This window comes from Leopardus geoffroyi, chromosome D1 (assembly GCF_018350155.1).
Source record: "Leopardus geoffroyi isolate Oge1 chromosome D1, O.geoffroyi_Oge1_pat1.0, whole genome shotgun sequence".
Classification (NCBI taxonomy): Eukaryota; Metazoa; Chordata; class Mammalia; order Carnivora; family Felidae; genus Leopardus; species Leopardus geoffroyi.
In genome coordinates, this window is record NC_059329.1 from 39,261,172 (window position 1) to 39,284,622 (window position 23,451).

The 23,451-nt window shown below is 39.1% G+C and overlaps 1 protein-coding gene across 12 annotated transcripts in view; it reads left to right on the forward strand.

Annotated features, from left to right (window-relative positions):
* The window catches only part of MRE11 (MRE11 homolog, double strand break repair nuclease), a 75,919-nt gene that overhangs the window by 50,890 nt on the left and 1,578 nt on the right, over positions 1 to 23,451 (forward strand). For 11 of the 12 annotated variants that reach the window (XM_045483600.1, XM_045483596.1, XM_045483597.1 and 8 more), the window contains 5 exons: positions 1,270 to 1,486; positions 2,940 to 3,023; positions 11,763 to 11,821; positions 14,878 to 14,945; positions 21,591 to 21,672. In XM_045483600.1, the coding sequence (XP_045339556.1) occupies positions 1,270 to 1,486; positions 2,940 to 3,023; positions 11,763 to 11,821; positions 14,878 to 14,945; positions 21,591 to 21,672 (510 nt within the window). Of the gene's footprint in view, positions 1 to 1,269; positions 1,487 to 2,939; positions 3,024 to 10,511; positions 10,562 to 11,762; positions 11,822 to 14,877; positions 14,946 to 21,590; positions 21,673 to 23,451 lie in introns of those variants that run through there. The other variant, XM_045483606.1, reaches the window with a different exon arrangement.

Sequence of the window (23,451 nt, forward strand, 5' to 3'; positions counted from 1 at the left end):
TGAACTTAGAACCAGCGGCCCCGTAACTCATACCTGAATGCAGCTTATCTAACGACATGTATGTCATCTGTAAGGCACGCCGCAGCCTGCTTGCACTTGGGAGCCCTAGACAGCACTTGAGCAGTACACCGAATCACCAACCAAAAGCACAAAAGTGTGGAAAAACATGGCACTAAATATGCCACCAAAAGGACACCTGTTTAAAGTGTGAGAGCAGAAACAAGCAGGCAGGGTGTCCCGTTGTTCATCTTCATCGGGGAACGTGTGCGTCAGGAGACTCAGCATTTTTGCCACTCTGCGCAGGTCCACAGATGACTGCAGAAGTGTCAGGAGGATCGTTCTGGGGGTTGCAAATACAGAGTCCGGGAATAATGAGGATTCGCCATACTTCATCTATGACAAGAAAAATGAGTTGGAATCTTTTTCTATTATTTTTTCTTTATATTTTTTGTTGTGTTCCCTGAAGGTTTTTTGTTTTGTTTTGTTTTTTACATAGTATTCAGTGTCGAGTCCTTCGTGTAGTGAATTAGCTGTTATCTCCCTTAAGCTAAGATCATCCACCATCATCCTGAAGGTGGATGATCTCCCACAGCTCACTTTACTCCTGCTTCTGCCCTACCTGCTTTGTTCTCATCTCATTTAGCCCCCTCTCCGCTTACTTTATGGTATCATAGAGCACTTAGAAATGTTCTAGCCACCTGTTCTTAGACTGAGAATTTTCTATTCCAAGCAAGAGAGACTACAGTCATGGTCCCTTGAGACGTATAGATCCATTTTAGAGAGCTCTATGTTCCCTGACACTCTTCTCAGCCTTGTTCCTCAAACAGGTCATATCTTTGTTATATCTGTTAACTCTTCTTCAGAGAGTTTGTGTTTTGAAGTTGGAGCTATTTCTTATTTCATTGAAAGTGTATTGTGTCTTGTTTCTGATCTCCTTGTTACCTTTCGATTGGTTTAAGGGAAGAGCTCAGGACAGCATTGCTTTTATTTTACCCTATTTGTAATCAGAAAATCTGTTCATTTCAGAGTTAAAATATTTCACTAAACCTCACACCTGTCTTTTTAGACAGTTTCTTCCCAAGTTAAAATTTGCATCTTCTTGGTCTTAAGCTTTTTATTCTTCTCCTGCTTGACATTTTTATAGCATGATTAGTGAAACAGAATGGTGTAGGCAGTTTGACAATATTAAATGTTATCTCAATGACCAAACTCATGACTTAGGATGCTGCATTGTCTGTTAATGTGTACTTTCCCTTCTCTCCCTCTCAGGCTATGACTAGGGCCAGAGCCCTCAGATCGCAGTCCGAGGACTCTGCTTCCGCCTTTAGTGCTGAGGACCTTATGAGTATAGATCTGGCAGAACAGATGGCTGATGACTCTGATGATGACATCACAGCAGCAGCCAACAGAGGAAGAGGCCGAGGAAGAGGCCGACGGGGAAGAGGGCAGAGTTCAGCCTCGAGAGGAGGGTCTCAGAGAGGAAGAGGTTAGCCCCGAGTACTGTCTTTCACACACATTCAGACTTGGCAGTTAGATGGGAAACACAAGATTGTATTCCTATCATCAGAATTTAAGTGATGCAGTCCTTTAAAACTTTGCTTTTGTAATGCATAAAGTCCATCTTTTATGTAGTTCTGATATGTGTGTTTTACATAAATAAATATTAATGGCCATGTGCACATAAGGTTTTAATTTCTCTTCACTTTTTTTTTTAAGAACTTCACTATGTTTCTCACACAGTACCTTTTGGATACATTTAATGTCCTATTTACTCTCACATGTATCAGGTAACGAGCTGCTAAGGAAAATGGCTACCTAATGACCATTGGCAGCAGAAACAAACTCCAGGTCATAAAGATTATTATTTCTGTTACTATCGTAAGATACAAATGCCTGCATTTTTATAAAGTAGCTTCTTTTATAAAGTAGCTAAACTTTTATAAAGTACACACATAAAATGTGTGCAGAAAGAAAACTACCCTAAAACAATTTGAGGTTTTTTTTTTTAATTAAAAAAAATTTTTTTTTAATGTTTATTTTTGAGAGAGAGAGACAGAGCGTAAACCGGGGACGGGAAGAGAGAGAAGGAGACACAGAATCTGGAGCAGGTTCCAGGCTGTCAGCACAGAGCCCAACGTGGCGCTTGAACTTACAAACTGTGAGATCATGACCTGAGCCAAAGTCAGACGCTTAAACAACTGAGCCACCCAGGCGCCCAAAACAACTTGATCTCTTAAAGCAGTCATTGACATTAATTGCCATCAGTGTAGTAATGTGTCACTGTTTCCCTTAAATAATCCGAATAATGGAAAATTGGCCATCCAGTGGCTTTCTGGTGCATTATATAAATCATTTCTAGGAATATTTTTGAATTGTTTTTATTAAATATTTATCTGGTAAAATAGTATTTTAGTTAAAAATTTCCAGGGAGATGGGGCGCCTGGGTGGCGCAGTCGGTTAAGCGTCTGACTTCAGCCAGGTCACGATCTCGCTGTCCGTGAGTTCGAGCCCCGCGTCGGGCTCTGGGCTGATGGCTCAGAGCCTGGAGCCTGTTTCCGATTCTGTGTCTCCCTCTCTCTCTGCCCCTCCCCCGTTCATGCTCTGTCTCTCTCTGTCCCAAAAATAAATAAACGTTGAAAAAAAAAAAAAAAAATTTCCAGGGAGAGAAATCCTAATCCTCTAATGATAATTTATTTTCATTATCCTTAAATTTACAAAGTATTTCCTTAAATTTTGATTGGAACAGTATAAACCAAATGTGATAGAAGTATATAGTCTTTGAAAATTGATTAGCCTAGGTGTTTCTTGCTATATATGTCTTTGACTTTTTATACATAAACTATGTTTTGACATAACTATTTACATTTCATTTTGGCATTGTTTTAAAAAAACCTTGGCTATTGACGGTATTATATACTGACTGCTCACTATTCTAACAGGAAGCAGTAGTCTGGATACTTCTACTCGAAGCAGAAGTTCAAAGGCTGCTGTGTCAACATCTAGAAATATGTCTATTATAGATGGTGAGTATGGACTTGAAATGATCATCTAGCAGTTATTTATCAATGTCAACATAGGAAGGCCTAGGAATTTGCCATTAGTAAACCTCATTGGTCTGTGTTGCCATCACTGGGGGGAGTCAAAAGGATTATTAGGATTACAGGATAAATTATTCTTTTAAAGGTCTTTGCCGTTCGTCAGAGCTCTTGAAAAGGGTGAGCCTTAAAAATTATTTTTTAGGGGCGCCTGGGTGGCGCAGTCAGTTAAGTGTCTGACTTCAGCCAGGTCACGATCTCGCTGTCCGTGAGTTCGAGCCCCGCGTCAGGCTCTGGGCTGATGGCTCAGAGCCTGGAGCCTGTTTCCGATTCTGTGTCTCCCTCTCTCTCTGCCCCTCCCCCGTTCATGCTCTGTCTCTCTCTGTCCCAAAAATAAAATAAAAAACGTTGGGAAAAAAAAATTTTTATAAAAAAAAAAAAATTATTTTTTATAATCCCTTATTTTTGACAAATTTATTTTCTGTTTATAGAGGGATCATGAAGACCTAGAAAAGTGAGTCAGTTGGTCAGTGTATCAGCAGTGATCAAAAGAGAAAGAGCTGCTGCTTATTATATTGTTTACTTTCTTATGCTGCTTTGGTCTGACTCTACTGTTAGCACAGGGAAGTCATGTAATCTGTATTTAAGAGAAATTATGGTTAGGATTCTTTAATTTTGTGTGTGTGTTATGGTCTAAAATTTGACCTCAACCTAAGGGGACCTATTTTTAATAATAGCATAAAAATATAATAAGCTGTTTTTAAATTTTGAGATCACTCTAAGTTGTTAGTTTTATAAAAGTAACATTGTTTGGGGTTTTTTTCTTAATGTTTGTTTGTTTGTTTATTTATTTAGAGAGAGAGAGAGAGAGAACCCGCAAGTAGGAGAGGGGCAGAGAGACGGAGAGAGAGAGAATCCCTAGCAGACTGCATGCTGGCAGTTCAGAGCCTGACATGGGGCTCAAACCCATGAACCATGAGATCATGACCTGAGCCAAAATTAACAGACTGAATCACCCAGGGGCTCCTAAAAGTAACATTGTTAAAACATGTGGTTATATGTTTTTGTTTACCTAACATTCATAAAATGCATACATAGCCATATGCATTTTATTTACGTTATCTATTATTGAGGTTAATTATTGTCTCATTCATAGCTAGGATTAATTTTAGACAGATTGGAGAGTTGGACTAAATCTTACACAATGAAATTTTATCAAGTGTAAATGTAAACTGCATATATGTTCAAAAGGACGGCTGTATAAAGAGTTGTGAGAGGTATGTGAGTTTAACCACATACTTAAATAAAAAAGACTAAGGTCAGTAAGAATGTGCAGGTCCTCCTAACTGTCCATGTTTACCGGTATTTTAACAATATTAATAGAAGTAGTGCCTCTTTGTAGCAAGGATGTTTTCCCTCTGTACTTACTTTTGGAACTGTGTTTCAAGAAGGATATCAACTACATATGATCATTCAGAAGAAAAACCATATAATAGGAAAAATGGTAGAAGGAACTTGAGATATCTAACCTGGGAAGAATTTAGGTCTTTATATAAATTCAACTCTGTCCTGTGAAAGATAGAATACGTTTGATTTGTATAGTCCCAAAGGCAGTGGTGTTAAATATTTTTGAGTTCTGGATTCTTAAGAATCTGATGAGAGCTGTGTCTCTTCTCCTTAAGTAGGTGCTCAAGTGCAGGTGCACTCATTTTCAAAGGATTCTGGGACTTCCATGAAGTTCATCCACGAGCTCCAATAAGGATAGATTGGAAAGACTAGAAGCTTACAGATTTAAGTTTATTAACTGATAAAATGGATCCAGAAGACTTAAGAATACTTCACCTACTCCCTCATCTTATAGGTGTGGGAGCTCAGCTAAGCAATTTGTACTAGGTTGATAAAACCACTAACAATAGTCCTCATAATAGCTGATATTTATGAGAGAGTTACTGCATGCTTCTCAACAGCTCTCTGGTTAGATACTTACATTATCTCTCTTTTAGAGAAAAGGGAACTGAGGCTTTGAAAAGATAGGCAACTTACCCACAGTCTCACAACTGGGAAATTTTAGAACTTGGATTAATCCCACATTCCCTAGACTCTAGACTCCAGAACCAGGAGTTAGTCACTACTTGACCTTTGAACCACACTAGTTTAAGCTGTGTAGGTCCATTTATATGTGTGTGTGTGTGTGTGTGGTTTTGTTTTTTTTTTCTTCGATAAATACAGTACCATAAATGTATTTTCCCTTCCACGTGATATTCTTAATAACATTATCTTTTCTCTAGTTTACTTTGTTGTAAGAATACAGTATATAATACAATGTGAAAAATAAGTGTTAATCAACTGTTTATGTTGTCAGTAAGGCCTCCAATAAATAGTAGGCCATTAGTAGTTAAGTTTTGGGGGAGTCAGAAGTTACATGGGGATTTTGGATTGTTCAGGAGTCAGTGCCCCTAACCCCTGAGTTGTTCAAAAGTCAGTTGTACTACTGGTTTCCAGAACAAGGTAAGATTAGATACCTACCTACTAGTTCTCAATAGAATAGTCTTTGCATTATACAGAGTAACCTATCTAATTAATGTGAAGATAGAGTCAACTGCCCCAGAAGGAAGTGAATTATGACGCTATCAGAGAAAGTTTTCCACATTATTGGATGGCAACTGACATTGGAGGAAGGATAGAAACATTAGATCAAGTAAATGACTCTTAACCTTCTTATCGAAAGTTCTTTTGCTATGTTTTTCCTCGGTGATTATTCAGTACTTGAGGAGAGCCAGCTGAGATCCTTGTCTTTACTCCAAAAGCATGCTGTCTTTGTTGCCATTTAGGAAATGGCATCCAAAAAGGTGCTCTTGCATTCTTGGCAGGACTGAGATAAAGCCGAGAAGGAGAAAAATCAAAACGAGCAGCAGAGAAAGGATGTAGGCTGAGTTCAACAAGTCAGTCACACTTCTATGTTTGTTTACGTAGTAGTCTCTACATAGTGGGGTTATTTTACAAAATGTTCATTATAAAAACAAAAGCAGAGAGAGATAGGAAAACAAAGTGAATAAAATCTGTACACTTTCATGTTAAGCCACCACAAATTGGTTAGCATGTGACACAGAGGCATAGATGTTATAAATTACCCACCTGTCCCTCAGCCCAAACTGCCTTTTTTTTTTTTGTCCTGGCTTAATTGTTTTATGCGAAGCTTTCCTTGGCACCAATGGGCAGAATTTAATCACTTAAAAATGAGTCTTTTGTTGTTAGGAAATGAGCTATATCAGTTAAACTTGTTGCTTGCTCCCCCCCCCCCCCCAACCCAAGTAGTCTGTTTTTCCTCCAGTCAGCTGTATTTGGTGTTCTGCAGTTTCTCTACATTGAATCTAGATAGGGGATTCTCTTTTATCCTGCTTAGCATTTATTGGGCTCTATGAAACTGAATTGGTGTCTTTCATCACTCCTACGAGTTCTCTCCCTTCAGATACTACCCCTGTGCTCTTCTTTTTCTCCTCCCTTCTGGGTCTTCACTTACATCAATACAAGAATCACTCTGTCCCCAAGTGACTATTAATCTCTCTTGTACCTTCCATTGTTTTATCTTCCTGTGCTGTGTGATCTTCCGATTGACCCATCTTTTTTTTTTTTTTTTTAAAGTAAACTCTAACCCCACTGTGGGGTTTGAACTTACAGCCCCAAGGTAAGAGACACGTGTTCTGCCCACAGAGTCAGGCAGTCTCCCCACACCCACCTATTCTTAAAAGTGTCCTTTAAATGTTTAATTTTCATTGGTTTTTTTGTGGAGGTAGAAATTCACATAGTTCTTTTGAAATATGCTGTGTGATTTTAAAAATTCCTTGCAGGTATTTTTAAGCCTGTCTGTAATTTTGTGTGTGTGCATAGTAAGGATACTTGTTTTGTATTTTGTGTCTAAGAACCTAGTGTCTGAATGTCTTTGGCCTCTTTTTATTGTCTATTTCTGATTTCTGTGTCTGTTGTTTGTCATGTATGGTGACATGTTTCCTTGCATGTTTTGTTATCTGTTGTCCCTAAAAAAATCTCAGCAGGAATAATTTGAGGTCAAGGATGAAGGTAAGGTCCTCCAGACATGATTCCTATTTGTTTCTCCAGGCCTCTGGGGGCACCACAAGTCTTAGACCACATTAAACTGTGTTTAAATTTATGACTTGAGGTTCAGCCAGCTGATATGTACTTGCAAAATCCTGTTTACATCTGCTTCCCTCTTAACTGTTGGGGTCCCAGCTTAAGGTAGGGAGGAAATGCATTAGCCACCCCCACCTTGTCTTGAGCAGGCCTTGACCTATTGTAGATAGCTCTTCCTTTCTCTATACAGAGCTATCAAGACCAGTGTGAACATTTGTTCAGATCAACAGGTCCCCAGGAAAAAGGATTCTGCTTGATTCTCTGAGTTCGAGCTTTTTTTCCATTTTTGCCTGTTACTTCTTTATGTGATCAGCAATTAAATACCATTCAGAATTTTTTTTTTTTTTTTTAATGTTTGATGGAGCATTTTGGGTTGCTTTGAGCAGCAGTGTTTGTCTCAACAACCTAGCCCCCAGAAAACAAGTAGCAGAGGTTTTATCCGTGTTTTCTTTCTTTAAAACTTATATGTGACTGCCTCCTTTGCATCTAAAACTTTCTATCTCATACGGTTTTTTGTGAGCATTTTTTCACATTCTGCCATCAGCTCCTTTCAGAACTGCTGCGCTTGTGAGGCTTTCCATAGACCTTCTTTCCTGAGTCCTGCTGTTACCCATTGATAATGTGGAGTAAAGCTTCTGTTTGCATAGAGAAGACAAGAGACCAGTTATAGTGCCTTAAAATGTTCACCGATGTTCATTTTTTTTAAAGTAATAATAGTCATTTGTAAAAAGCAGCTATAGATAAAAGACAAATTAATGTGAAACTTAAGATTTCCTGAATTATGTTTAGGAGAAAATCTAAATGTGGTGACTTTTGCAGCAGATGGTGAGGTTAAGAACCTGGGGTTTGGAGTCTGACATGGTATGGTCGGCCAGCTCTTCACTGGCTGCCTCCATGCCCTTGCCCCGTCAAGCACCAGCAGAACAGGGACTGAGTCATTCTTTTTCATCACCGTATCCATAGTGCCTGGCATAGAGCAGATGCCCATTAAATACTGGAGAACGACTGAATAAAAACCCCTTAGAGATTGTATAGCATAAAGGTTAAAAGCATGGTTCTAAAGTCAGAGCTGTTGGTTTGAATTCTGACTCCTTGACTTACTAGCTATGTGTCTTTCAGCACATTAATTAGGCTTTCCATCTTAAGTGTCCTCATCTGTAAGATGGGGTGATAATTGCATTGATCTCATTGGGTTATTTTGCAGATTAATGAGAAAATACATGTGGAATATTTGGTGTAGTATATATACATATTAAGCCCCCAGTAAGAGTAGACTGTTTCTATTCTATAAGCTTCGGATCCCTTAGCTATAAAATTGACAGTATAAAATTGACTCCACAGAGAAGTTCGAAGTATCAAAAAAACTTACACATGTACATTACTTCGCACAGGATTTAGTAAGAATCCAAGAGAATGATTGCTGCTAATTAGTATTAGTGGCAATGTTTACAATAAACTTAAGAAAATGGATGTTTTATAAATGTTAGTCTAAATTTGTCTTTTATGTAAATTCATTTGGTCTAATGGATTTACAATTGAACTGTCTCCAACATTGAGACTTTTTTTGAAAAGTGAAATAGACTTGTTAACACACATGTGTAAAACATTTTCATTAGGTTAGATTTGGTGGTAAGTCTCTGACAAAATAACCATGGGGTACTAACTGTATCTACTATAACTTCAGGACAAAAGCATCTTTAAAACTATAGCTTCCAGTTCCCTACTGTAAATGGAGGTATGAAGAGATACATAAAGGTAAAATTCTATTATAACAAGCAAGCCCCATGGAGTGTAGAGATTTATTATTGTACCGGAATTGTATTGGGAAAGGTAGATATTACACTTAGAGCCAGGAGCAGTTATAAGTAAGAGTTGACAGCCCAGAGTTTTCCCTTGAAGGTTTTCTGTAGAGGATGGTGACTGAGTGAGTGGTACCTCTAAAGACTCTGTGTTCAGATTTAATTTACCATCCTGGCTACCACTACTCCATCTACTACCACTGCTGCTAGCCACATTATTTGAATGCCTGCTACATCTAGGCACTTGCCCAAACGATTTACATGAACTGCCTCTCTTTATCTTCTCAACCGTTTTCTGCACGAATTATTAACACTATTGTATAAGTGGGGAAACTGAGACTTAAGGAAGCCAGGGGGCCTTGGCTATAGTTACCCAGCTAGTAAGTCTAATGAGTTTAACTCTACAACCACCATACTGTATTGCTTCCTAACAGAACTCAGTGCACATTTTTCTGATGATTTAATTTACCTCACTGATACTTGTTGGGGATAAAAAGATAGGGCTCCTGTTTTCAAGGATCTGAGAGTTTGAGGAGTCAATTAGTGAATAATTATTGAGCAGAAATATGCTTTAAGAGTCATGATGGCTGGCTTTTTTTGTTCAGTTGCCCTTATTTAAAGGTCTTTTGAATAGAGTTCGAATGTGAGGCTCCAGTAATTGAGAGTAGAGTAGATAAGAACTTTGCTTCTGCTCTTGATCTCTGTTCTCAAATAGACATCACAAGACTGGGAATAGAGCTTGGAATAGGAAAAATGAGCAGGTCATAAATTTAGGCTAGGTAGAAAGATTCCTGAGTTTTCAGACAACGGTAATTTTTAGCTTTGTGGGATTCTTTGAGTGACTTTTTCAAGGCCTCGTATATTTTTTTTCCTCCTCTTCCCTTGTTGTTTAGTTTGGGGGTTGTCTTGGGGGGAAACATTATTTTATATTAGGAAACTGGTAAAGCTTGGGAGAAAATAAACCTCTAATTGGCATTTTGAAGTTTCTTCTGGGTTTTAAATATTATGCACCCAATTCTGGGCTTTTTGGAGGAGAGGGGTTAGTTCCCCACACCACCAAGCAATTCTTGGACATCAGCTGGGTTTCCTACAATTCAATTCCATTCTGACACTGCCTACCCAGAGGTAGCATCGCATTCCATGGGTTAAGGGCTGAGTCCCACACAGCTGCTTCCATTTCACATGCTAATCATAGGTCTGCGTGGTTAAACTTGTGCTTCTGACTGGCTCTCAATCAGTTTTTCCCATAATTCCCTCTTTGGGTTTAGTTAATTTGCCAGGGTGGTTCACAGAACTCAGGAAACTAATTTATTCACTAAATTACTGGTTTATTACAAAGGATATTAAAGGATACAGATCAGCAGCCAGATAAAGAGATATGAAAGGGAAGGTCCTTGTATCCTCAGGGAGTTCAGGGGCTGGCACCCTGGCATGTGGAAGCTTTCTGATTCACTACCCTTAAACTCGCCAGATCCCTCCTTTGGGTTTTTTTTTTTTTTTTTTCAACGTTTATTTATTTTTGGGACAGAGAGAGACAGAGCATGAACGGGGGAGGGGCAGAGAGAGAGGGAGACACAGAATCGGAAACAGGCTCCAGGCTCTGAGCCATCAGCCCAGAGCCTGACGCGGGGCTCGAACTCACGGACTGCGAGATCGTGACCTGGCTGAAGTCGGACGCTTAACCGACTGCGCCACCCAGGCGCCCCATCCTTTGGGTTTTTAAAGCAGCCTCCTTACCACTGATTGATTAAATCATGGACCATTGGTAATTGATTGCACCTCTGGCTCCAGGCTCCTTTCTTGGAAATCATGGGGTGGGATTGAGTTCCAACCTTTGATTTCCAGTTGGTTCCCTAAGTAAGCAGCCCTCAGCTGTAGGTGTGGTCCTAATGTCACTTCATTAACATAGCAAAAGACAACTTTACAGCGCTCATTACTTACGAAATTCCTAGGGTTTTAGGAGCTCTGCCACAAATGGGGACAAAGACCAAATATGTATTTCTTGGACACAGAATCCTAAGCAGGTTCCAGGCTCTGAGCTGTCAGCACAGAGCCCGACGCGGGGCTCGAGCTCACAAACCGTGAGATCATGACCTGAGCCGAAGTCAGACGCTTAACCGACTGAGCCACCCAGGTGCTCCTGTATTTCTTATTATAAAATCTGAAAATCATGGTTTTGGTCTTTGGAAAAATGAAGGGTTAGCTAAACTTCATGATTCTAACTAAGTTTATAAAGCTAAAATGTAAGGATTTAAAGGGAAGTTTTATAATAGCATAGAAGATACACTGTTTTCTAGAATTTTCCTCTGGACTGTTCCTTAGGTACAGAATATGGCTAACAAAGTAGAGGAGAATAAGCTCTTACTGGAACCACATGGCTCCTAATATAGCCCCAGAGAAAGGTATTGCCAATTATAAGAGAAAGAAGGCATTAGAAGGGTCACCTTCAATGTACGTGGAGTTAAATCCATTAGGTGATCAGATTTTAGCTTTCATGTATTTTTCTATAAAATGTTTTTAGTGTAGGTATGTTTATGAACACTGCTTGTTACTATATTTGAATAAGCCAGGAAATCGTGATACTGGCAGCTAGGCATTGATTTATTTGAACATATAATTTGATGTCCCTTTAGATTTTACACAATAGGAAATGGTTTTATAATTGGTCATCATGGATATTTGTAGATAGAGCTTACAAAATCTTCGGCTAAAGATGTGACAAGTTTTCTTAAGTTATTTCAAGAGCAACATAATGGATGTTTCTTCTTTTGTATCATAGCCTTTAAATCTACAAGACAGCAGCCTTCCCGAAATGTTGCTACTAAGAATTTTACAGAGGTAAGAAAAAAGTTTTTATAATTGGTTTTTAATAATTTATGCTCCTGCATTCTGAATTGTCAATTCTTTGATCAACAAAGTAAACAAGAGAAGGATAAGTGTGGAGTATTAAAGCTAGAGAGAACTTTATGAATTATCAAGACAGGGCTTCTGGGATTTTTTTTTTTTTTAATAATGGATCTCATGATTAGAAAGCCATAAATGTATGTATCCAGGAATATTTTTAAGGATAACAGTGTTGAGCCAGAAAGGTCCGTGCGTGGGATATTAATATCGCACATAGGAGTTCAGTGCATATAGAGGTCTTAGTAAATCTGGCTATCTTTTGTTATTTATACTCTTGTAATACTATGGCTTGTGCCTTGATGGCTTGGAGCTAGACTCAAGACAAACCAAGCGGTCAGAATCTGAGGACCTCTGTGTTCAGATTTAAACATAGGCCCTCTGCACCTCCTTTGGATTCCAAGAATTTGTATGGGCTTGACTCCCCTATTTCCTTACTTTCAAAACCCACTCACTCCTAAGCCAGTGTTCTTCCTTCTGTGTCAGGGTTTCTCAGTAGCAGCACTACTGACCAGATAAGTTTTGGACCAGGTGAGTTTTACTGTGAGGGACTGTTCTGTGCATTGTAGGGTTTTTAGCAACATCTTGGCCTATACCCTCTAGATGCCAGTAGCAAGCCCCCCTAATTGTGTCAATCAAAAATGTCTCCAGACATAAGTTTCCAGAATAGGAGTGGAGGTTAAAAATCCCCTCCAGTTGAGAATCCGTGGTCTGTATAATACCTGCCCCAGCAGCATTTTCTCAAATTTCTTTTAATCTTTTGAGTATGTGACACAATTGATCACCCCACTTCTCCAGGAAACTTCTGTCCTAATTTTCATTTTGTTCTTTTGTCTCTCTTCATCTTCCCCCCCCTTCTTCCTGTTGTCACTGATATGTGAGTGTACCAGTGCTAGCTTTTGTCCTGAGCTCCATTTTATTATTTACATTCAACTGTTGTCTGCTGTCACTTCAAGATCATCATATCTAAAAAAATTATCATCACATCCACACAGTAGCTTCTTTCCTAGAGTTTTCTAATATAAGGCAGGAACATGAGTTCAAAAGGAACAGGTGGTGCTAAACTAACTTTTTTTTCACTTTTTAACTGTGGTTACACATTGGTAGATTAGAGGAGTATTGAATACATTTGATTCCTTCAAGGCATAGAAGACAATCTTCTGATAGTTTTATGACAATGCAGAAATATTGGCTGGATTTATAGCTTCTTAGACAACTGCATTTAACGATTTTTTATTAATAGTTCAGTGTCAGCCTGGAGGGGGAGATCTCAGGTGCTGTCTTTTCACTGTTTTGTCCTCAGCTTCATTAGTTAGTTGACGACATAGCAACTAAGTGTATTAAATGTCAAGATAACACTAAATGTAGAGGAAGAAGTAGTATTTTGGATGTTAGTATCAAGAATCACAAATATCTTTACTGGGGCCTAAAACTACCAAATGGTGTTTAACAGGGATGAATGTCATAGAAAGCTAGATATACAGTACTTTCCACATGGTCTTATACCAAATTTTAAACTGGAAATGGTCTCCTCACTAGAACCCAAGAAAATCACAGGCACTGTCTGCACGTGACCCTATGTAAGTCATTCACCTTAGGTGCCCTGGCTGCCGTGGTGTCCAGGAGAAAGATGAGCTCAAACACATTATATAGAAAGAATACCATTTATGATTGAAGACATTGGAGGGAGGTCAGGCTAAGCTTCAGTTTTAACAATTGCTCTTCATGGGGTTTCTGCCCCCTTTTTTTTGTGACTTTTTGGTATATTTAAAAAAGATTTTTCTTGTGATTCAATTCTTTTTTTTTTTTTTTTTAATTTTTTTTTAAACATTTATTTTTGACCACCTTACACCTGTCAGAATGGCTAACATTAACAACTCAGGCAACAACAGATGTTGGCGAGGATGCAGAAAAAGAGGATCCCTTTTGCATTGTTGGTGGGAATGCAAGCTGGTGCACCCACTCTGGAAAACAGTATGGAAGTTCCTCAAAAAACTCAAAATAGAACTACCCTATGACCCAGCAATTGTACTACTAGGCATTTATCCAAGGGATACAGGTGTGCTGTTTGGAAGGGACGCAAGCACCCCCACGTTTATAGCAGCACTATCAACAATAGCCAAAGTATGGAAAGAGCCAAAATGTCCATCGATGGATAAATGGATAAAGAAGATGTGGTGTGTATGTGTATATATATATATACACATACACACCATATATATATATATATATATATATATATATATACACACACATACATACATATAATGGAGTATTATTTGGCAGTCAAAAAGAATGAAATCTTGCCATTTGCAACTACGTGGATGGAACTGGAGGGTATTATGCTAAGTGAAATTAGTCAGAGAAAGATAAAAATCATATGACTTCATTCATATGAGGACTTTAAGAGACAAAACAGATGAACATAAGGGAAACAAAAATAGTATAAAAACAGGGAGGGGGACAAAACAGAAGAGACTCATAAATATGGAGAACAAACTGAGGGTTGCTGGAGGGGTTGTGGGAGGGGGATGGGCTAAATGGGTAAGGGGCATTAAGGAATCTACTCCTGAAATCATTGTTGCACTATATACTAACTAATGTGGATATAAATTTAGAAAAATAAAAAATGAAATTAAAGAAAAAAAAATTTTTCTTGAGATTCAATTCTTTTTTTTTTTTTTTTAATTTTTTTTAAACATGTATTTTTTTTAAAGAGAGAGAGACAAAGCCCAAGCCAGGGAGGGGCAGAGAAAGAGGAAGACATAGAATCCAAAGCAGGTTCCAGGCTCTGAGCTGTTAGCACAGAGCCTGATGCAGAGCTCGAACCCACGAGCCTGATGCAGAGCTCGAACCCACGAACTGTGAGATCATGACCTGAGCCAAAGTCAGACGCTCATCTGACTGAGCCACCCAGGCGCCCCTCAGTGATTTATTCTTATTCAGGTGTTCCATTCCCATAAAAACTACTCCCTGTTTTGTTTTTCCCGTAGATGATTGAGGTGGATGAGACAGATGAAGAAGAAGACATGTTTCCTACCACTTCAAAAACAGAGCAGAGGTAGGTACGGTGACTTTGTGCAGAAAGAAACATCTGAAGAAATTTAAAATTATTCAGAGCTCTACTTACACGTTTTTCTGTGCCCTAGAAGTTTTAACAGATTTATTTTCCAACTGGTCAAGTAAATAGAGAAGTGAAAAATAGATGGTAGGCTGGTTCACAGAGTTGGTGCAACATCATTACAAGTGTTTTTCAACGGAACTTACCCTGTAATCTGTTTCCTTTTGTCTGTATTACCCAAAGATTTTCCCGATGGAGCTCTGTATTCTCTCTAATTAACAGAAAATAATTTTGTATATTTCTTTATAGTTGATTTCAGCTTCTCTTCTTTGTTATCACATTTTTATATACTGAGTTACACAGGATGCTGTGCTAAATAAACACTGAAAAGAGGATCATGTTGGCTTTTTCTGCCCTTGAAGCACTTGTGTGCTTTTCCCTGTCCTTTTGGTTTTTGCCATTTTTGCTGTTACTGTAAGGGTTGACTTAATTCACTATTGCCTTGTTCTCTGTGTTCATGTTTCAGGTGAACACTGCTTAACTTAAGCTCAGTTAATGAAAATTTCTACTTAAGAAAATAATCAAGAGCTTCTCTTAACACAAATTTTCTGTGTGAACATTAAATTAGGTCTGATGGGGGACAAAATAAATGTTTTAGCATGGTTATTGCCTTTAGGCAGCATAAATTATAGTGGAAAAGAGAGATGAACACATTTCAGTCCATTAAAGGATGATGAGTCAGTACATAATCGTGTGCGAAATTTTATGATACAGACTAGGTGTGAGTGCTTATAGGCCCTTAGAAAACGGAGCAAGAATTGTGGGCTATGAAAAAAGAAAAGGCTTTATAGAATGAGTAAAATCTACCTGAGATTTTGAAGATAGGAATCATCTGGAGCAAAGAGGTGGAAAAGGACAGCTGAGAGTGATGGCCTGAGCAGGAGCTGTGGCACTAAGGGGGAGAATGAGAAAAAACTCTGCCTCCGTGTTTCTCACACTGTTTTTCATGATCTCAGCCTTTTTTCGTTACCTAAGGATAAAAATTAAATTCGACTTAAATTAATTAAAATAATTTAAATTTAATTTCTCCCTAACAAGAGAAATTAAATACTAAAGAATGAAATTTTGCTGGGTAGGATTGAGTTTGGGAAGGGTCAAAACCATTGTAGTATCTCAGTATTTTTCACCCACCCCCATCTCCCGGGACCAGTTTTCATTCCTTGGGTGTGATGTTGACCCCACCGAGAACATATGCTTTATGTGAATTACGGGTCTGTGTTGGAAAAATTGGTAGGTATAGTTCCCTATCCACTTATTTCTAGGGTTAAACAGTATGCTAGGAGCTGGGGCTAGAAATACAAAAGAAATTTTTCCTTCCTTCAAGGAATTTCCACGTTTGCTAACAATACACTAATTATAAGGCACTAATAATCCAACAAGATGAATGTTTTATTCCAGTGCATTGAAATCTGAGGGAAGTGACAGTGTCTTCCTAGAATAGGTCATTGAAGGCTTCACAAAGAAGGTAGGTCACATCTGGGCCAGTGATCAACAGATGTGTAGAAATGCTTAAAGGAAATTGTAAAGAATTTCTTCTGCCGTTGAAGGTCTTTCTAGCTGGGCTGAGAACCAAATTGACGTGAGACAGATTAACAGGAGAAAATCAAATTTAATTTTGTACATAGGGGGTAATCCACACAAACATGGCGATTCCAAATATATATGTCATTCTGAACTAAGGAGAAGGGGATGGGGGTCTGGGATGGCAAAGGGAAGGAAAGCAGTTAACAAGAAGATTATAAAGTGTAAATGCTTAGTGAATAAATGTTTGCCGGGACATTCAGAATCAGTAGGACAAAGAGGACTTTGATCAAACAGGCCTTGCTAGGTTTCTCCTGTCATACCTTAATATATGTCATAATGTAATTATCTATGGTGATAGCTTTCTTTCTGGAACAGGTCCTCTACTAAACTCTTTGTAAGCATTTGAGGGAGAGGTAAAGAGCTTTTCCTGAATCTGCTGGGGTTTGATTGCTTCTTAACTCAAAATAATCTTCATGCCAGAGTGTCCCATCTTAGTGTGGCCTGCTCTTGGCCCCTACAAAGTTATCAGGATGCAGCAGTAAACAGTAATGTCATAGGCCACAGACATCTGCTCTGAAAGGGTGATCCGGAAAGGCCTCTGAGGAGGATACGTTTAGGCTGAAATCTTACTGAAAGAGTCGTGGCCTTGCCTAAAGCACAGGGAAAGGCACATGTAGAAGTCTCTTGAAGAAGAAACAAGCTTACTGTAGACTAAAACATGGGAAAGAAGGGAGTTGGTATAAGAATAGGAGAGGCAGGAGTATATCATGAAGCAGGAACAGTTGAGCAAGGTAAGGAATTCGGACTTTATTATAATGCAGGGGGAACACGGAAGGATTTGGGGAGAGTAGTGGCTCCGTGGGATTTACATTTCTAAAGGCTCCCTGTAGTGCAGGAGGCAGGGCACCAGCTGGCTGACCTGAAAGGCCGGTGCTGCTGTGGGGAGTCCCTGGACTCCCTGGAAGAGACATGATGGAGACTTGCACCAGAGTGGTAGCAGGGGAAAGGGAGAGAATAGATGGTTTCTGGTTATGTTGTGAGGTAGACATGACAGCAGTTGGGGATGGATTGAACATTTGGAGTGAGGAAGAATGGCGTACCAGGGTTGATTTCCAGGTTTCCTATTTGAACACTTACTGCCATACACTGAGAAAGGCATAAAAGAAGAGAAACAGATTCTCATAAAGGATGATTGGCAGATAATCAAAAATTCAGCTTGAGACATGGAAAGTTTGAGATGCCTGCGAAATTGACTTGAAGGGGGTTGGTTATAGGCAATTGGAGATCTGAGTCCAGAGCTGAGATCAGAGGTTAGGATGATCACAAAATTTACTTCTAAGCAGCATATAACTGATACACTGATACTTAATGAAGCCATTGGAATGGATTGATCACCTCGAAAGAGAAGGTAGAGCCAAAAGAGGGCTTGTGTTCCAGTACCTGGGTTTCAACCTTTCGAATTTAGGAAAAGTAGAAAAGGCAAGAAGGACCTGAGAAAGACCCAGGAGAGTATAGAGTTGCCAAGGCCAATGCCAGCCTTTGTAGAAGGAGTACACAATACTGTGATGGGCTCAGACGCAGGTTAGATTGTATATTTGCAGTCTGTAGTTGAGGGTCATTGAGGTAGTTAGCTCATAGAAAGATTTACTTGAATTTCTCAGTCTTGAGTTACTGTCTTCAACTTGAGTCCAGTATCAATCAGGACTCCTTTGGTTCCAGTCAATAGAAACGTAACTCAAATTTGCTTAAGGAGAAGGAGATTTATTGAAAGAATATCCATACTTGTTCGGTCATTCTTCTCTTTGTGAATTAAAACACACAAAAACAGGTGTAGCCTTTGCAGGTTTTTTCAGTGGCGCCTCAGTAGTTGAGAGGAAAAAGAAGTTTAGCTTGCATGAAGTCTTTATTTTTCATTATTGGATGGTGAAAATGCAACTTCAGTATGTTTGACATATATTTTCAGGGTATTAAAACTCATGATGTTGTTGCCATTTTGGGTGGTCTACTTTTTAGAAGAATAAATGTTGACTTCTTATTTATCTATGAGGTAATAATAGTAACTGAATTGCTCAGTCAGGCACTCTTCCAAGTCTTTACATGTGAATTAGCCTGTTTGGTGCTCACAGCCATGCCAGGTATTCATGGTTAGAGCTACATTATCCTGGGGTGCCTGGGTGGCCCAGTCGGTTAAGCACCCATCTCTTGATTTCGGCCCAGTTCATGATCTCAAGGCTCATGAGTTCTATCCCCACATCGGGCTCTGTGCTGACAGCACAGAACCTACTTGGGATTCTGTCTCTCCCTCTCTCTGCCCCTCACCTGCTCACCCCTGCACATGGGCTCGCTCTTACTCAAAAAATAAGTAAATATTAAAAAAAAAAAAAAAAAAAAAAAAACTCTGTTATCTCCATTGTACCTTTGAAGAAGGCGAGGCACAATAGGTTAAGTGGCTTACCTAAGATGACCCAGCTAGTCACACAGCCAAGACATTCTGCTCCAGAACTGTCTCTGTTGTCACTTCTGAACTTAATAGATTAACCTCTCAAACCGTTGTGCAGGCAGCAAGAATCATTTAAATGATGAGAGGCAATTTAGAAATTAACATTTTGGCAGTAGATCTGAAATCAGCCATGGCAGATTGGTATTTCTGATGACAGCAACTGAATGACATGATTTAGGCTGGTTTTGAAGAATTATATTACTAATGGCAGGGTTTGTATGGTTACCCTGATTATAATTTACAGCAGTTAAGCTCTGCTGCTTCCTAGGTATGGACCTTGTGCAAGTTTTTTTGTTTTGTTTTGTTTTGTTTACTTTTCTGTGCCTGAGTGTCTTCATTTATAAAATGAATATACTAATATTTACTTCATAGGGTTATGAAGCTTAAGTGAGTTCACGTTTATCAAGGACTAAGTACAGTGCCTGGCACACAATAACAGCCCTGTAAGTGCTTATTAAATAAATTAAGTAACACGCTAGGGAAAACAAGGATAACAGGAGGAAGAGTAAGCAGTGAAAGCACTAATATGCTTGCAGTTAACTTGAAAACAGAAATAGCTTCCAGTTGTAAGATTCTTTTCTGCCAAATAGGCAATGGAAAGCCTGCTTTTCCCTGGAAAAAGTCGTTCCAAACTCTGTCCTTGTACTGAGAATAAGAGGGCCCTTCAGGTTTGATAGAGCTGGCGGATAATAACGACCCTCCCTTTAAAGCAGCAAGTACAAGAAGACCCAGCCCCACTGGGCCAGGGGGAGGAGCAGAGGTTGAGAGGATTCTATTAAACGTTGCAGTGGCAGGGAACTAAGGTTTTTGTGGCACCTTTTATGTACCAGGCACAATATAAGGCCAATTTAACATGTTGCCCTGTGTTTAAACACTGCTACAACTGACTTACTGGCTGAACATCTCTAGACGAGGAACTCTAATTTATGGCCCCAAATGCTAGCTGAACAAAAATGGAGAAAACTTATACAACTCCTGGCACTCGATTTGATACACCCTCTCCCTTTATTTCTTTCCCTCCCCTCTGCTGATTTCTAAGGATAGGGGATCCTTCACAGATGAGATCTGTAGGTCTGTGGGGTCTCTGAACTAGGACTCTTGTTATGTATGATAAGATGAGCCACCATCCATCATAGATGACTGGCTTGTCTCTGGGTTCCATTGGTTATTGGGGAGACATCAGAGGCAGAGTCACATCTCAGTGGGTGTTTCCATAAACCCCACCCCTTTCTCCAGGCCCCCAACAAGAACTTATTAACCTAACTTTGCCACCTGGGCACTATGACTTTATGCTCTTGATTTGCTTCCTGTCACAGATAGAAGCAAGTCAACAACTGATCAGGTAGTTCCTGCTTGGGTCAAGAATAGATAGAGATGGGCACTCCCCAAATGGATCATTTGATAAATGTCCTTGACCCGTACTTCTAAAACCATGTTGTTCTTCAAGTTTGCTTGACAAATCCTCATGTCCTTTACTTCTATACATAAGAACCTGTGGATTTTTCGCTTTCCTTCTGACACAAGACCGCTTGATTCTCAACCTGTTTTCCAGACAAGACCTTCAGACATACTTCCTTTGCTGTAATAACATCCCAAAGCATAATAATAAATTATTAACTAAGAATTGACAAATGCTGCTTTCATTTAAGAGAGAAGTCAGCAAACTTTCTTAAAGAGCCCGATAATAAATATTTTAGGCTTTTCAGACCAAGAGGCAAAACTGAGGATATTCTGTAGGTATTTATATAACCATCTAAATGTACCCCATTTCAAAATGTGAAACCATTCTTAGCTCACAGGCAGTAAAAAACCAGGCAGGCTGGATAGGCTGCATGTGCTAGTGATCTAAGAAGACAGAATTCTTATGGATAAAAAGACATATGAATATAAATTTCATTAATTAGCACAAGTTAAGCTTCATAAGGATGGGAATCTTGATCTTCTTGTACGCTGATATTTCCCAAGACCTATCAGAGTACCTGGAAAAGAGCAAACACTCAGTTTATATTTGCTATTTGCTTTGGATTGAACACAAATCATATAATGACGCAACCCTAGAAAGCAGTGAGCCTTTTCTAAAATCGTTTTAGCCTGTTGAAGAGACATAACTGATATTTGAATAAAAAGTATTTCAGTGTTGCCACAATTTTTAGGAGTGGGGGCTCTTAGTAGATGCATGTTAGTAACATGCTGAGCCCTATACTAACAAGCAAGTATCAGTGTGGTGTTTAATGTATGTCAGGCACTGATCTGAGTAAGTATATTAACACAATTAATCTCTAAAAATTATTATCCTCATTTTATGGATGAGGAAATTGAGGCAGAGAGGCTAAGTAACTTGCCTAAAGCCACATAGCTAGTAAACAACAAAACTGGAATTCAAACCCTGGCCCCAGAGTCCTTTTTCTCACCATTAAGTTTTTATGCTGCTAATGTACATTAAAGGAAAGGTATTAGCTAATTTTATTTGTGGCTGCTACTAGAATGAAACATTTAGCTAAAAAGGCACTTCTGATGAATTCTGATTCATTTTCCTTGTTTTTTCCATGTTTCTGCCTCAGGTGTCCGAGCACATCATCATCATCAAGCAAGCGCATGTCCCAAAGCCAAATAGCTAAAGGGGTCGATTTTGAATCAGATGAGGTAATCAAGTAATATTATTCAATCTTCATTAATTTTTAGCAATTCATAAAATTTAAATAAGGACTGGGGCACCTGGGTGGCAGTCGATTGAGTGTCTGACTGTGGCTCAGGTCGTGATCTCACAGTTTGTGAGTTTGAGCCCCGCTTCAGGCTCTGTGCTTTCAACACAGAGCCCGCTTCAGATCCTCTGCCCGCCGCCCCCCCCCCCCGCCCCTCCCTGCTCGCGCTTGCTCTGACACTCTCTTCTCTTTCTCTCTTTCTGTCTCTCTCTGTCTCTCAAAAATAAATAAACATTTTTTAAAAATGTAAATAGGGACTGCTAAGCTAGTTGCTGGAAATTATTTTTTAAAACAGTTTCATTGATCACCTTCCTTTGAACTGCACTTAAGATGTTAAGAGTCCGTAAGTAGCATCTGTTGAGTACCTGTAAGTGTAAATACTCGGACGTAAAAAGCCTGCCAATTTTTGAAATAAGATAATTTGCCCTGTTAATGGATCAGAATAGTTGTCTTCAGCATCTGTCATTTATATTTGGAGAAGTGATGATAATATTCTTGAAGTTTTTAATGTTACTTTAATAAAATATTTAAGTACCCACTGTATGCTTTACACATTTCCTATATAAAATGGTATGTGGTGGTGATTTTCATTCACAAAGGTGTTCAGATATGCACTGAAATATTAAATGGCAGGATATGTGAAAGAAACCAAGTCAAGACAAGTCGAGTTTGGGCCAGAAAAGGAGCAAAGAAGGAATAGGACAAGGCAGACTCAGGACTTGCCTCTTGGCTCTATTCGTTTGTTGGTTCAGCTACCTTGAATTAAATAAAGTCTGGCCTTTCCCGTTCCTCCATGGAGGCCATTTGAAAGGACTTTGCTAGTTTTTTGTTGAATTGTTTTAAGGCGTTTTTCTTAAGTCTATAACCTCTTTTGTTTATTTTTACTTAAAAAGTTTCTCAATTGTGACAAAAACACGTGGCGTAAAACTTGCCATCTTAACCATTGTTCAGTGTGCAGTGCCCTCGTGTTCAGTATGTTCACTTGTTACGCAGTGGATCTCCAGAATCTTTTCCTCTTTCGGAGTTAAAAATCTTCACCCATGGAACAACTCTTCATTTCCCCTTCCTCCCGGCCCCTGGTAACCACTGTTCTTTTTGTTTCTGTGAATTGGACTGATTTAGATACCTGCTCTGAATGGAGTCATAAGTCTTTGTCTTTTTGTGACTGGCTTATGCTACTTAGCACAGTGTCTTCCAGGTCCACCCCTGCTGTAGCGTGTGACTCACACCTTTCGTTTTGAGCTTCACCTGTTGCTGTCATGTCCCTGTATCCCAGCTGAGGTTCTGAACCAGCTTGAGAAGACTCACCAACAGTTCAGGCTGCAGAGAAAAATGGCACCGTGAGCTCAATCTACCTATGGAAAAAACTAATATGTTTTTTCCAGGAGGGGGGTGAGCAGTTAACGTTAATTTGTTAATTCCCAAGCATCTAGATAGACATGTGGTTATATGTTACAGTTGAAGATTTGTATATAGTTCATGTTAACTGCAAAGAAAAACTGTTGACTAATTCTTATGCTCCAATTTGGATTTACCTCTGGTTTATTAATAAGTTCTGCCTTTGATAATAGCAGAAAATAAATCAAAGAATGTGAATGAGTTTGTATTTTTCAAGGCATCCATTTCTTACCAGATAGCCAACTTAGCTAACATTTGAATGTGTTAATACCACCAACAAAGCCTAACACCAAATAATTACCCCTTTTTATCAGTGTCTTAA